The sequence below is a fragment of the Chironomus tepperi genome, unplaced genomic scaffold, assembly GCF_022539635.2.
Source record: "Chironomus tepperi strain 1889 unplaced genomic scaffold, CSIRO-AGI_Ctep_v1 contig_319, whole genome shotgun sequence".
NCBI classification, from domain to species: Eukaryota; Metazoa; Arthropoda; class Insecta; order Diptera; family Chironomidae; genus Chironomus; species Chironomus tepperi.
The window spans coordinates 163,653-179,804 of record NW_027226441.1 but is presented as its reverse complement, the minus strand read 5'-3'; the positions used below and the strand labels follow the sequence as shown (position 1 = coordinate 179,804).

General features: G+C 32.5%; 3 protein-coding genes across 13 annotated transcripts in view; 2 read left to right on the top strand and 1 right to left on the bottom strand.

Moving 5' to 3' along the window:
- Nucleotides 1-5,515, top strand: part of LOC139093020 (dual 3',5'-cyclic-AMP and -GMP phosphodiesterase 11-like) — a 43,212-nt gene extending 37,697 nt beyond the window's left edge. For all 11 annotated transcript variants that reach the window (XM_070643610.1, XM_070643609.1, XM_070643607.1 and 8 more), the window contains 9 exons: nt 476-676; nt 768-917; nt 978-1,136; nt 1,205-1,381; nt 1,464-1,786; nt 1,854-1,895; nt 1,954-2,142; nt 2,202-2,508; nt 2,576-5,515. In XM_070643610.1, the coding sequence (XP_070499711.1) occupies nt 476-676; nt 768-917; nt 978-1,136; nt 1,205-1,381; nt 1,464-1,786; nt 1,854-1,895; nt 1,954-2,142; nt 2,202-2,508; nt 2,576-3,010 (1,983 nt within the window). In that variant the 3' untranslated portion in view covers nt 3,011-5,515. The remainder of the gene's footprint in view (nt 1-475; nt 677-767; nt 918-977; nt 1,137-1,204; nt 1,382-1,463; nt 1,787-1,853; nt 1,896-1,953; nt 2,143-2,201; nt 2,509-2,575) is intronic.
- A 438-nt stretch (nt 5,516-5,953) lies between these two features.
- On the bottom strand, nt 5,954-8,005 carry LOC139092977 (DNA polymerase delta subunit 3-like). Its single transcript, XM_070643555.1, has 3 exons — nt 7,819-8,005; nt 7,474-7,763; nt 5,954-7,412 (listed from the first exon to the last, which is right to left on the bottom strand). The coding sequence occupies exons 1-3, from the start codon at nt 7,885-7,887 to the stop codon at nt 6,398-6,400; spliced, it is 1,374 nt and encodes a 457-aa protein (XP_070499656.1). The 5' UTR covers nt 7,888-8,005; the 3' UTR covers nt 5,954-6,397.
- Nucleotides 8,006-8,562: 557 nt separating this feature from the next.
- mon2 (Mon2 homolog, regulator of endosome-to-Golgi trafficking) lies at nt 8,563-15,807 on the top strand. The gene is made up of 7 exons (XM_070643541.1): nt 8,563-8,955; nt 9,714-11,099; nt 11,166-12,953; nt 13,025-13,225; nt 13,287-14,053; nt 14,113-14,630; nt 14,692-15,807. Exons 1-7 carry the CDS (start codon nt 8,830-8,832, stop codon nt 14,886-14,888), a joined length of 4,983 nt encoding a protein of 1,660 aa, XP_070499642.1. The 5' UTR covers nt 8,563-8,829; the 3' UTR covers nt 14,889-15,807.
- Nucleotides 15,808-16,152: the final 345 nt, after the last annotated feature.

Here is a 16,152-nt window from a genome sequence, read left to right as displayed (position 1 = left end):
TTAAAAGAATAAGTTTTAGTGCTTCAAGGATTTTCTTTACCTAATGGCATATTGATAGAATACTGTAAAAGAACTTGTATTCTTTGAGCTTGCTTTGAACAAATTTTCATTTCGTACAGATGCTTTGATAACAAGCTTAATTTGGTTAATTTCCTAAATAATTAAATTTTTTATGCTGTGAGATACACGTGTATCTTTATCCTATTGAGAAATGTGCCACTTAATGCTCAGAGATTAAATTTATTTTCAATAATTTGATACCGATTTTCTAAGAACAAACTTGAACTTTTGAATACCTAATTAATATTCCCGAATAGCACAAATCGATCAAAATTCCAACGTGACTCGGACTTGGTTCCGAATTCGATTTGAATACGGAACCATATCAGAGTCACGTCGGATAATAATTTGCAATTTTTAAGGCTTTGTTACCTCGACTTTTCTATATCAAAACATTTTCTTTCTTCCTTTACAGGTGTTTGCATCATATCTACAATTTTGTGGAATTGGCTTACGCAATGCACAGCTTTATGAGAAATCTCAGTTAGAAGTGAAGAGAAATCAAGTGCTTTTAGATTTAGCACGAATGATATTCGAAGAACAAAGTACAATTGAACATATGGTATTTAGAATTTTAACACATATGCAAAGTCTTATTCAGTGCCAAAGAGTACAGGTAATTTCCATTTATTCATTTGTTCCTACATACATGTATGTAGATGAAATGGAAAATGTCTACATCATTCTTTTAATATCCATCCTCTTAGATACTGTTAGTACATGAAGCATCCAAAGGAAGTTTTTCACGTGTATTTGATTTTGAAGCTAATGATGATCTCAATGAAAGAACTAGTCCGTTTGAATCACGTTTTCCTATAAATATTGGCATTACGGGCTATGTTGCAGCAACTGGCGAGGTAAGTTATTTCAAACATCCTTGAACATGTTGCATATCTACATCATCTAATCGTTAACAGACTGTCAACATACCACACGCTTATGATGATCCAAGGTTTGATTCCAGTGTTGATGAGAATACTTCATTCAAACATAAATCTATATTGTGTATGGCCATTAAGAATTCTTTGGGGCAGATAATTGGTGTTATTCAGCTAATCAATAAATTTGATGAATTGGTTAGTCTCTTGTTCTACTCAAAAGTATATCCATTCCTATAACATATTCATTATTTTATTCAATTTAGACTTTCACGAAAAATGATGAAAATTTTGTAGAGGCTTTTGCAATTTTCTGCGGAATGGGAATTCATAATACACACATGTATGAGAAGGCAATTGTTGCAATGGCAAAACAGAGTGTAACGCTTGAGGTTCTTAGTTATCATGCATCCGCAACAACAGATGATGCTGTACGACTGAGAGTAAATATTCCAAAAAAAATTCTATTTTTATACTGAAAGCATCTTTAATTTATTATTATATATTTCCATTTCCTTCATGAAGCGCCTAAAAATTCCATCATCAGCATATTTTCAATTACATGATTTTGCATTCGACGATCTGAGTTTAGCAGATGATGATACACTTAAGGCATGTTTGCGAATGTTTCTTGATTTAGATCTCGTTGAACGCTTTCATATAGATTATGAAATGCTCTGTCGATGGTTGTTGAGTGTAAAGAAGAACTACCGGAATGTTACTTATCATAATTGGCGACATGCATTTAATGTAGCTCAAATGATGTTCGCTATTCTAACGACAACTCAATGGTGGAAGATTTTTGGAGAAATTGAGTGCCTTGCTTTGATTATTGGCTGTTTATGTCAGTAAGTTAAAAAAAGTTATAGCTTCCTTTATGAATCAATCGATACTACTTAATATATCTTTATACAGTGACTTGGACCATCGCGGAACAAATAATTCATTTCAAATTAAGTAAGTAAAATTGAATTTAAATTAATCGTGCATGACTTAATATAATTTAATATAATAGAGCGTCATCGCCACTTGCTCAGCTTTATTCAACATCCACAATGGAACATCATCATTTTGATCAATGTGTTATGATTCTTAATAGTCCGGGTAATCAAATTTTATCGAATTTATCATCAGGAGATTATTGTCGCGTAATCAAAGTACTTGAGGATGCAATCCTGTCTACAGACTTGGCTGTCTATTTTAGGTAATTTATTAGATATTTATTTGATGATTATTTTATTAAATTTTGCTTTAATAATCCAGAAAACGTGGTCCATTTTTGAATACAGTCAAGTCAAATCCTCCAATTGAAACTTTTTCAAATGAGGAGAATCGTTCGCTGTTAAGAGCGATGAGCATGACTGTATGTGACCTATCTGCGATTACAAAACCATGGGAAATTGAGAAACGAGTTGCAGATCTCGTAAGTTCTGAATTTTTCGAACAAGGTGATATGGAACGGCAAGAACTGAATATTACGCCAATTGATATAATGAATCGTGAGAAAGAGGATCAAATACCAATGATGCAAGTTGGATTCATTGATTCAATCTGTATGCCGATTTATGAGGTAAATAAAAATGTCCATAAATCTTTTTTTCATTAAGTTAATGACTTTCTATTTCCTATAAAAATAGGCTTTTGCTGATTTATCAAAGGATTTAAAGCCATTAGTTGAAGGCGTTGTAGATAATAAAAAGCATTGGCTTGAACTAGCTCAATCTGCTCAGGAAACGATAAAAAATCGTAAGAACAGCTTGAAGTCAATGTCCAATGGAAGCATAAATAATAATAATTATTACTCAAATGGGAATAATAATAATAACAACAACAACAATAATAATGGAGATGAGCTTAGTAATACAAGCAACGACAGCATAAAAATGTCAAAAATAGTAGGAAAATTTCCACTTGACATTAGTGGAATTACATCCACAAATTCTATTTTTTCTCCAGCATATATCAAAGCCTCATCACAAAATGGATACATTAATTCATACAAGACACCCGCAATAGTAAGCTTTTCTAACTGGAATAAAAGTAAAGAAAAAGAAGAAGCGATGGACCAATGATTAAATCTTATGAATAATAAACCTTTCAAATCAATTTAAAATCGTCACTAATTAAATGCATTTCAATAAAAATAATAAACTTTTGAATATAAATCATGAATAAAGGTGTTGAGTTCCAATGTAAAACGTCTAGTTAGTCAAAGAAATTATCACTTTGGTTTCAAATCATCTATTCAGTATACGAAATATGAGTTATATTCCTGTATAGCCAAAATGTGTGTGCCAAAATTTTTCATATCCAAATGTTTTCAAAATGTTCTTTATATTCATAATGTTGTGCTGCTGACATTCATTACTTTTGAGTATAATTTCAACAAAACAACATTATACATTAGGGGTCGTTCACTTATTACGGTCGCTTTTTAAGGGGGTGGTGAGGGGAGAAGGTCTATGATTTTAGAGCAGCTTAAACAAAGGAGGATTATTTGTATGGAATTTTTGTAATATTGGGGGAAGTGAGAGGGGTTCTGAATGTTTTGCGTGACTTAATAAGCGAACGACCCCATAAGTAACGCTCTTAAGGGAAGGGGGTTGAGATTTTGTTACGCCTTTAACAATGACAAATGTTCTTCATAGATATTTTGTTACGGAAAGAGCAGGATGGGGTCGTAGGAGCAGGGGTCGAAATGTAGATTTTTCGTGTTACGTAGTAAGTCAGTGTTGTCCAAACTTGTTTGTGGCATGGCACAACTTGATAATAATCTTCTCCCAAAACCGTACACAACATGCGATTCATAGCATTTTCAATAAATATCGGCGGCACACTAGTGTGTCGCAGCACACAGTTTGAGGAACACTGTTTGTGTAGTGAGTTAATGACCCCATACAGGTATAGTTTCCTACTGTCTAACCTGATTAATTTGTTTTATGTCGCGTTAATAATACAGTAAACTTTACTTATATTTGGAACTCAATAATGAGTAGTGACTTTGACACTAAAACTAAACACAAAACTTTAAGGCTATTAAAAATTAATGAAAATTTCTTTATGGTTATGCAAGAATAAGGAACCGTCTTAACTTATCATGAAAAAAAAAGTTATATTTTTAATAAATGAGGACAAAATGATTACGTAAATAAAAATAATTTACAGTTCTATAATGGATGAAGAAACTATTAATGACGTTAATAATTTTGATGACTAACATAGTATTATTTCTCGTCTTTTTTTCAATAAATAAGTCAATTGTGTTGTTAGTTTATAAACATTAACCACCATCCTTTTATATCCCGAGTGACACAAATGATAAAGGCTCCGGAGGAGTTGCAAAACAGGCACCTGTCATAGGCCAAATCCGTACAATTTCTTGATAAGTTCTGTAAGAACACCATACAAATTAAGAAATTGTACGGTTTTTGTCTGCGTTCTGTAATAAAACCATACAAATTATTAGGAAATTGTACGGTTTCTGTCTGCGACAGGTGCATGTTTTGCAACTCTGGGCTTCGCCAAGGAGCTCCATTAAACCTCTTTTATTAACACCAAATGGAAGCCGCCTATTTTTGGCAACCAGATGAACTACAAACGGTGATATTAATAAAAGAGGTTTAGCGGAGGTTACTTGGCGGAGCCTTCCTCATTTTTGTCACTCGGGTACCAATACACCCCCGTAAAAGTTTTGTGAATTTGTTTTTATTTTTGTGATGCTCTCTTTAGTTTCAAAAACAAAAAAAAGAAGTTTATGTATGTATATGAAATAATAAGAGAATTATGTATAGTTAATGGATGAGAGTTCATATTTTTATGATCTTTAAACAGTAGTAAAATGTATAAAAAATAAAATATTTTTACAACGGAAGCTTACAGGCTTATTAAGGAAAAACGAAAGCTTTCGACTGTAAATTACAAACATATTTATTATTTTATTCTAGTTTAATGAATTTTGAACTTTAAATATCAAAATAAAAATTGTAAAAAGTGAATCATTAATGGCACAGAGAGTTTAGTAATAATAAAAATATGAAAATTTATTTTTCGATTTATTGATTGATGAAAGTTAAAATTACCTTAAAAAGCACATACAAACAAAATATACATATTTTATGCAAAAGTATCTACCTTCAACAAGATTTTATCTCAATTTAAAAGATTTACCCGAGCGACACAAATGAAGAAGGATCTGCTATGGAGTTTGAAGGGCTCTGCTATTAAGCTTTTAAGGCTCCTCTACGGAACTGTTAATGCACCTCTACGGAGCAGGTAAGGCTCCTCTACGGAGCTTTTAAAGCTCCACCTTTGTTTGGCGTTGATATGGCTGCCAAAAAAAGCTGCTTCATTTTGATGTTAATAAAGGAAGTAACGAAGCATTAAAAGCTCCATGACGGATCCTTCTTCATTTGTGTTGCTCGGGTTAATAAACCTTACATGAAAATAATTAAAAAGTTCTTGTAAAATCGAGAGTAAATTTTCTCTTTTAAATCATTGAAAAAAATAATAAATCACACAGGAAAAGAATATTATAGGTAGTAAGGCAAATCAAACTTTCTATCGAGAAAAACTTAAAAGTTTGTTTTTTTAATACTTCGACATTATTACTTTTCAATTTTCAGAAAGCTTTAAAGCAGAGGTGTGCAACCTTTTATTTTTCGCGGCAGACCTTGGTGGTAAAACTGGACCGAAACTAGACCTGGCATACGATTCATAGCATCTTCGATAATTTTTGGTGGCAGACTTATGTGTCGTGGTTCACAGATTGCTCATCGCTAATTTAAAGAAACGTTAGTTTGCTGATGTACTTTAAGGATTGAAGAGATGTTTGTAGCAATCATCAAAAATGTTACTTGTAAGCATTTTTATAAATCGTTGGAAAATGCTGTAAAATGTTTTACTTTCTTTCAAACTGATACAAAATCGCAGACCTTCCTCGCCCACTCAAAAACGAACGACTCCCAAATATATTAACACCGTAATCACGTGCGAATGTATTAAATTTGTTTAGATTGAAAAACAATTTTTCCATTTTCCGGGAAAACTAAGCAAAATGGCAGATCATGTTCCGTTCCAAAAAGTTTGTGCCTGATCTGTCCTTGAACTTGTATCAAAAGATTCAATTTTCTACAGAATATTCTATCAAATGAAGAAAAAATCTATGCATTAAAGGTATGGGAACATTTGGTATCAATCTTTGTCTATGCCAAGTTTGATTGATGCGTGCGCCATATGATAAAGCACCTCACGTTCTTAATATGTAAGTTTTACGTGTCAAAAATAATTTAGGAACTTTTTTTAAATTAAATTTAAAACTTTATTATATTAGAAAGTTGGACATGCTTTTGATGCTCGATTGAACAAAAATACGGTAAAATTAGTTAAAGGCAAGTCAATGCCTAATTAATGTCTAGTTCTAACGACTTCTTGTCCAATCGGGTAACAAATGTTTAGGACATTCATTTTTTTGTAAAGAAATTCATGATACTTCCTTGCTTTGTTTTGGGCATATCCTTAACTTTCGTCTTCGGTGTTACTTTCTTTTGTGGAGTCTTTTTGTTCGGTGGTGATTCTGTTTTTTCTTGGGACTGTGAATTTTTCTTTATATTATCATCATTATTCTCATTTTTATTTTCATCCTCGTCATCTGAATATTCTTCTAGGACTTTTTCTGTTCTAATGAAGCCATCGTCTGTTTCAAATCGCTTTGTAACCCAACGTTTCGCTTTATTTTTGTGTCCCTTTTTAGTTTCTTCTTTTTTAGATTCCACCACTTCCTCGTCAACATCCATTTCTTCTTTTGGTGACAGTTCTTTCTTTTCAGGTGTCATTTCACGATCAAATTTGATGAATTTACTGTCTGGCAAATCTTCTATTTGCGGTTCTACCTCCTCTTCCTCACTTGAATCTTCCATCACTTGTATTCTAGAACGTTTCTTGTTTGGTGGATCTTTCAATTTTAACTTCTTATTAGGCACTTTTTTGGCAGGCTCTTTCTTTTGAATCTCAGGTGATGCTGAGCGCTTTCTTGTCACCTCTTCTTTCTTTTCAACCTTGATTTCAGGTTCTTTTTTGATAGTACTTGATTCACTGCTAGTCGGACTTTGTTTATCTGTCGAATTTTTGTTAGAAGGTTTACTGAAGAATGATGAAATGCTGGCTTTTCCTTGAGCAGCAGGTTGGTTTTTGTTGCCACCTTTCTTAGCATTCGATTTGACATTACTTGATTTCGATTCTGGAGAAACTTTTGGAGGCAATTCTTCTTTTACAGGATCAACAATTTTCACCTTTTCAGTCTCTTCTTCTTTTTTAACTACTACGTCGACCTTTTCTTTCTTAATTTCCTTCTTATCCAACGGTTTAACCATTCCAAATGGAGTTTTTATCTTAGTTGTATTTGTCTGACTTGTTGAAGGCTCTTGTTTCACTGCAATTTGTAAATCTCTATTTCCAAGATTGACTTGTAGATTTTTCCTGTACAATAATGACATCATTCAGAACATATTCGAATTAATTAAAACAATTGATAACTTACACTTGAATAGGCTCAAAATTCACAGGAAGATCCAGTGATTTAGAATTCGATTTTGTTTCAATGCTGTACAACCAGCTATCAAAGTTTTTCCATATTTTTGCTAGCTTTTCTTTTTTGTCTTCAGGCACGACACTAATTGCGAAAGTTCCTTTTGTGTTGATTCCTTGAATCACGAATTCTTTTACGAGTTCCTTGAGCTTTTTTTCGTTTTGTTTGAGCCATTTGCTTAGTACATCTTTCGCCACAGCATTAGATACTTGCCAATTGTTTGATATGGTTTTCAATGTGACCTAATTAAATAGTATGATTAAAGCGTAATTAATAATTTCATGGAATCTTGTTTACCTTTTGCATCGAATCAAAAACATTTGCGGATATTTCCTCTAAACACGACTTTTCTATACTTGATTCCATTGTATTGGAAAATATATGGTAATTAAATGTAATAAAATATTCAATCAAGTACAATGTATGTATTTAAACTAACTAAACTGAATTAAAACTTTTTAAGAATATTTTCAAGAGGGGAATATAACTTTTAAGCGGGAAAATAATAATGAAAAAAATTCCGGTAGTTCAAGAATATTTCGACCGTTGCTACTTTGAATGTCTACAAGTAGATATACTAAAACAAAAAATTACACGATGATTCTTCATTTAATTTTAAAATTTCATTAAATATTGAAATATTAAGTTATTTTGTTCAATATTGTTCCTGGAAGTAGAATATTTAATTGTTTTTTTTTTAAATGAATTAAGGCTGTAACAACGGTAATCTAAAAATCAAATTTTTAATCTACTTTGATCTAGGTACTAAAAACTAGTATCAACGTGGTCACCCGTGACCGACGAAAGCGCATTTTCAGTGTAAAGAATCAAAATAATGATCAATATTGATTGCTATGATTTAAGAACATCTAAAAATTTTTTTTTGTCAACTCTAGCCAAACATAGAAAACTCATTTAAGCCGAAAATCATATCAAAAAGCTTAAAATCAAGCAGCATATAGATCTACAGACAGACGGATGGACGGACGGACAAAGAGCGAACAGAAGCATCTTTTCCTATCAGAAAAATGCGCTAAAAATAATACAAAAGTAATGAAATTATTTTACAAAAATTTCAATTGATGAAAAAATTAATTAAATAATGGATAACAGTAAATAAAATAGTTTAAAAACACAAAAGAACATTAGGAAAGTGTGTTTAAGTGTCGGGAGTATTAAAAAGTTAGTGGTATAGTGTGAATATTGTGAGAAAATTTTTTTGATGACCTGGAAATAATTGACAAACAAGACGAGAAAGAAAAAAAACTTTTTTAAGCAAATTTATTGCGAATTAGAAAAAATAAATTTATGATGTCATTTGTCGGGAGCGGCACTACTGGAACTGAAGCAGCTCAAAAGTTTTTAGAATCATTACAAAATGATTTTCGTAATTTGAGTGCTGAAACAAAGAAGAAAAATCCCCAAATAAAGGAGGTAAAGTATCATGAACTGTATGTTAGGCAGTCTGTATGAAAATGATTTGCTAATGTCATCAAATTCGTGCTTTATCACGAAAATTTTGTACAAACATCATTAAAGAACTTACTAGTTAGGGCAATGGATATTTTCATTGATTTTCTCCCCTTTGTTTAACGTAGACGGCAGAAATGTTTTCTATTGCTCTCCAGTGAATTACCTCTTTTTATAACCATCGTCGTTCATGGTTTAAATTAGATCTGAATTATTAAAACACTTTCTATAATGATATCTATACAAATTCAAATCATTCCTCATCTTCTTGCTTCAATGATGATGAACAATTGAAAGAAGAAAAATCCATAATAGCAACTTACATCCATTCATTGCGTAATTTTCTCCATAATCATGCAACCGCATATTAAGGGAAAATCGATAACATTGTCCATGCATACTTTTACATCTCTACTATCATGTTTGATCGTAATAATTTTAACTCAGTAACCAATCAGCATAACGAGACATGGCGAAACAAACAAAAATTCTATGTTTCTATATAAAAAATAATTATGTAGGTCGACTTTACTTAATATGGAGCATAAATGAATAAATAAATAAATATTGACACCATGAAAAATGTAATCTTTTCTATGTTTGTACATAAAAAGAATACAGAGATACTGAGACTGAATGAGGAGAAGCATATATGTGAAAGATTTACTATGAATATTAAATTATTACATTCAATATGGCTAATTTTATTATCTTATTTGCAGTCATGCGAGGAAGCAATACAGAAATTGAAGTCTGCAGCAGCAAATCCTCAAACACCTGTATATTATGTGGTAAATCAAATTCTGTACCCACTCGTTCAGGGATGCGAGTCGAAGGATTTAAAGATAATAAAATTTTGTCTTGGAATGATGCAACGTTTAATAACACAGCAAGTTGTGGATCAAAAAGGTGCTCGCTATATAACTGACACATTGTGGATGCTTATGGAAAATGGAATCGAGGAAGTGAAAGTTCTACAAAGTGTAACATTACTATTGACAACAAATTCTGTTGTTCATGGCGAGACACTTGCCAAAACTCTCGTTTTGTGCTTTCGCTTACATTTCACAAAAGATTCAACAACTATTAATACCGCTGGAGCTACTGTAAGGCAACTTGTGTCGTTAGTTTTTGAACGTGCTTTGGTTGAACAAGAGGAATCTAAAAATGATGAAGAAGTCCGCGAGATAAATTTAGAGGAATTGAAAATATCGCATGGAATGGCACCAAAAGGATTAAAAACTTGCGCTTCAGATGCTTTCCTTCTTTTCCAAGATCTCGTTCAGTTAGTAAATGCTGATCAACCATATTGGCTATTAGGAATGACAGAAATGACACGAACTTTTGGTTTAGAATTATTAGAATCCGTACTAACAAATTTCTCGTCTGTTTTCTACAAAAATCCCGAATTTTCATTTCTCCTTAAAGAGCGTGTCTGTGCATTAGTCATTAAGCTATTCTCTCCAAATATCAAATATCGTAATGTCGTTGTTCCTACTCAACCATCAGCACCACACGATAAGCCCTATTTCCCCATCAGTATGAGACTTTTGCGTGTTGTATCAATTCTTATTCAGAAATATCATCAACTCTTAATCACTGAGTGTGAAATCTTTTTATCACTAATTGTGAAATTTTTAGATCCAGATAAGCCTACATGGCAACGTTCGTTAGCATTAGAAGTTTTACATAAAATGACCGTACAACCAGAGTTACTTGTCTCATTTTGTCGTTGCTATGACCTTAAAGACCATTCAACGAAAATATTTCAAGACATTATTAATTCGTTAGGTGCTTATGTCCAAAGTTTATTTGCATCACCCCAAATGATGGGAGCTGGTGGAAATCTACAATCATCTCCACCGGCAATGTTAGCTGGATTACAAGTTGGTTCGGGAATGTCACCACAATCAGGATTCTTTTTCCGAGGCGTTTGGTTGCCACTTGTTATGAATTTCCCAACTGGTCAATCAAAATCGTTTTATTTAGAGATGCTTGAAAAAACAGAACCTCCTTCAATCCCTGACGGATACGGAATTTCTATAGCATATGCATGCTTACTAGACATTGTACGATCTATTTCATTAGCAATCAATGGACCTTCTATTGTAAGTATCTTGATTATATCTTGTTCGATGTATTTATACTGATTTATTATACCTTAAAAATTACAGCTTGGAGAAGAAAAGCCAGTTCCTTATAAATCGCGTGTTAGTGAAGAAGATAAAGTTCTTCATTGTCAGATAATAAATTCAAGTTGGTGTGGACTATTGGCAGGATTAACTCCATTGATTGACGCTAGTACAGACGAAGCAATGGCTGAATGTGTCTTGAAATCAATGCAAAATTATGCTGCTTTATGTGGAATGTTGGATTTAAGTACGCCTCGTGACTCGTTTGTTACAGCGATTTGTAAAGCTTCTTTGCCGCCTCATTATGCATTGTCAGTATTAAATATAGGATATCAAGGAATGAATATGAAGGGAAATGTTATGAGAAGTGGTAGTCAAGATATGGGAAATCAATATATGCATCCACAATTACATGATGATAATCAGCAACGTTTTCCAATTGTTGCAGTTGGTACGCCACTTCCAACTAGTTCTCTTCAACCTGGAGCACATCAAGGTCCAGTTATGCTGACTGCCAAAAATCTTCAATGTATGCGTGCAATATTACATTTAGCTCATTGTCATGGAGGCATTTTAGGCTCTTCATTTTTCATTGTCTTGGCAACATTACAACACTTAGCATGGATATTAGGATTAAAGCCATCAACAGGTGGAAGTCTACAAGCGACACAAAAACCAATGGCTGATACAAATTCAATTACACAAGTTATGACGGATCTTCCCGTTTTGTCAACAATGTTGAGTCAGCTTTTTGAAAGCAGTCAATATCTCGATGATGTTGCTCTTCATCATTTAATTGATGCACTATGTAAATTGTCACATGAATCAATGGAACTTGCTTACAATAATCGTGAACCATCATTGTTTGCTGTTGCTAAATTGCTTGAAACTGGACTTGTAAATTTAAATCGAATTGAAGTCTTATGGCGTCCATTAACAAATCATTTATTAGAAATTTGTATTCATCCACATAGTTGCATGCGATTGTGGGGCGTTGAGGCAATAACTTATTTAGTTAAGGCTGCATTGCAACATAAATATGAAGTTCCTTTAAAAGATAATATGAAACTTCAAACATTATTGCTTGGTCCCTTGTCTGAATTAAGTAGTATCCCTCATGGAGATGTTCGTCAAAGACAATTGGAATGTGTTTTACAAGTTCTTAATGGAACTGGAGAAATTTTAACTTACGGATGGCCATTAATTCTTGGAATCATTGGAACATTTAATGATCATCATGGAGAAGCACTTATACGAATAGCATTTCAATGTCTTCAATTGGTTGTGACTGATTTCTTACCCGTTATGCCTTGGCGATGCTTACCGTTATGTGTAAATACAGCAGCAAAATTCGGGAGTCAAATGCAAGAGCTGAATATATCGCTTACTGCTGTAGGATTAATGTGGAATATTTCAGATTATTTTAATCAAAATCAAGACAGATTAAGTCAAAATGTTGGCGATGACATCTCAGTTCTTCCTGATTTTCCACATACATTAAACATGCCGCACTTTGATAAACTGTGGATGGTATTGTATGCTAGATTGGGAGATTTATGCGTTGATCCACGACCTGCTGTGAGAAAATCTGCAGGACAAACTTTGTTTTCAACAATTACTGCTCATGGAAATTTACTTAATCCTCCAACATGGCAAGCAGTTATGTGGCAAGTTTTATTTCCATTACTAGATAAAGTTAGGACTGCATCTAATTCCGCAAGTAATGAAAAAGTTGACACAAGCGGAAACATTTTAATTCATCATTCGAGAAATACTGCACAAAAACAATGGGCCGAGACACAAGTTTTAACATTGTCTGGAGTATCAAGAGTAAGTTCCAAAACAAACTTCTCCTCATTAATTTTTAAAACATTTTCTCATTCTCTTTTTTATTCAATTAGGTTTTTATCACGAAATTTAAGTTGCTTCAGACAATTGGGGATTTTCCACGTGCATGTTCATTGTTGTTGGAATTTATTGAATGTTCAGCACTTAGCAAATCGAATGAGGTCTCTTTAGCGGCACTCAAGTCTTTTCAAGAGATTCTCTACAATAAATCCATCAATTTGAAAACTAATGGCGAAAATGATGATTTGTGGAATGTAAGCAATTACTGTTATTATGATTCATACCGATATTTTATTTTAATTAATTATATTTCAGGGTGCTTGGAAAGTATGGTTAAATGTTGGAGTAGAAAGTACAAAAATTCCTTCGAATGATTCCGAAAAATCGTCTGATGATATTTACATTCCAAGTCAAGCATTTTTGACTGCACTTGTCCAAATATTTCCAGCTTTATTCCAACATATTCATACCCATTTCACAGAGGAAGATCTCCGGAAGCTTTGCGATGTTCTTATGAATGCTGTTATGGTTCCTGTTCATAGTGATTCAAATCACTTAATAATGAGTGCCATGTCTGATTCTTTATTGACACCACTTCATGATGGAGTTCTTGATTGTATGGAATTGCTTCAAAAAGAAGCTGCTGCAGGAACAACGCCTTTGAACACAATCACATGTGCGGTTTTTAAACAACTTTTAAGCTTTAGTCGTTTTGCATGTTCGCCACCATATTTTGAAAGCCGCAAAAGGAATATGCCACAAAATACAATGGAATGGGTCAGCATGAACTACATTCCGTTTGGTGAAAAGTCAATGAGTGTTGCTGTAAAATTATATCAACAAACAGCAAGCGACGAACGAGTCATTGAAGGACAAATTTTACACGAAATAATTAAAGCACTTTCTTTACCATTAAGCTTAAAATATAAATGTATGTCGAGCAGTACATGGAAATTGGCTGTAACAAGTTTGATGTCTGTATTGCACTATGGTCTTCCTGTTGCACGCAAAAGTCCAAAAGAATTTGCAAATATGTGGAATGATTTATCCGATACTTTAGACAAATTTTTATTTCCAAAGAGGTAGGTCATTGCTCTATTTAATCTTATCAATTAAAATCACATTATGCTTTATCTTTCAGTGTCTGTCAAGTTGAGGATAGAGGACTTGATGAATTAGTACTTGATGAGGCGATTGATTGTCAAATAATTGAACAATTGCGTGATGAAGTTCTACCATATTCCGGCGAAATTCCTCATCAATTTATTTTAAATGTTGTCGTTTTATTAAATAAGGGTTCTATTCATTCAACAGCAACGAATACTAATCCAAATCCAGGTTGTGATGTTGAATTAAAGTTACGTGAAGAATTTGCAAAAACTTGCTTCGAAACATTACTACAATTCTCATTATTGGAAGATAATGGAAGCAAAGAAATGACAGGCATTCAATTAACAAATAGTGAAGGCGGCGTTGCTGGCCAGCTTGCAATTACTGCTTTATTACATCGTTTTGAGGAAGTTTTAAAAAAGTTTAATGATGATGAGCGTCAAAGTGGGAAATGTCCATTGCCAAGGTATCGATTAAGTGAAATTTCATTTGTTTTGAAAGCTGTTGCAACACTTATTATATCAATGAAAAAGGCGCCGCCAGCAAAAGGTAATTTAGTAATAATTAAATTTTTATGTTGTTCATAATAATAAAGCTTCTTTATCGATAGTCGGCAAAACAGCATGGGAACAATTGATTGGACTATATCCATATCTTGTTGATTGTACAACAACATCATCCCAGGAAGTATCTCGTTCATTACGAGAAGCACTGCTACAATACTGTGATCTTTTAAATCCACCATCAAATTCAATTCAACTTAATGGAAATTTACCTGCTAATGGCTTATCATCAAGTCATTGCTAACAGCAAAATGTTCAACTTACTCATGATTTCAAGTACTTTTGAATGAATCATAAATTTTAACATTAATAGAAATAGCTTAAAAAGAATGAAAGATTGTTTAGGAATCAAAAAAGTCTTTTCAATTAAATTTTTTCTCTAAAGTTTTGCATGCAGAGTTAAAAAGGTTTTTTTTAAAAAAATAAATTATAATCGAATAAGAGAAGCATAACAATCAGCAGGTATTGTTTTGCCATAAATCTCTTAAATTTATACATACAAAGAATGAAAACGAAGAAAATCATTAATAATTTTTAAAGCAATAATCAAGTTTTGAATGAAAAATAATCCTTTTTGATAGATGAGTAGACGATAAATAATTCTAGAAGCATTAAATTCATCTCTTACTTTATTGTTGATCAATTTAAATTATTTTAAAGTATTAATTTATGTTAAATATGTTTGTAATTTGAGTTTAAACAGTTTCCATTAAAGACAAAATTATTCGACTAAATATGAAAACATTGATGCCAAGAATAATCGGATTTACAGAGATCATCAGCCTTAAAACGAGATGTTTTAGACAATACAAAAAATATAAAGAAATAAACTTTCTATGAAATATGGAAGTAACTTTTGTGTAAATTACTTTATCAAAAAAACATTTTATAGAATTAGACGGTAAACAAAAAATTTAATTGACAAAAAAATATGTAAAGGAAGCTCTGATGAAAAATGTGCAATGTTTATGTTTCCTCTTTTATTTAAAGATAACTTTCACAATAATTGCGTGTGTAAAGAAGTGATTTATGTTGAATGATTAAAATTTGCAAGAAAAATGGTAACGAAATCATGAAGATGTTATATTATTTTGATTATTAGATGTTAAAGACCATTATACTTTGTTTTAAAAATCTTTTACGTACCTAATATAAATAAAGAAAAAATATTAAAAATGCCTTGGTTTTGTGCTTCTAAAACTAGAGGAGATTCAAGAAGACGACAGAAGCAACCAACTATTAAGGAATACTGGAACAATTGTATTAAACACTTCGTCTGTACATCAGTGTCTCTATAGGAAGATGAAGCTTTAAAGTCAGGATGATAATCCAAAGAATGGGAATTTTTGAATGTTGGCGATGCTGGTTCAATCACAGGTAATGTCTAGCACACTTAAAATGCTTTTTCGACTTTCTAGCTAGGTCAATTTGATTTATGTGATTCGCGACACACAAATTGTGGCTACGTTCATTGTATTGATACACCCTGGACCATGCAACTGTGGAGA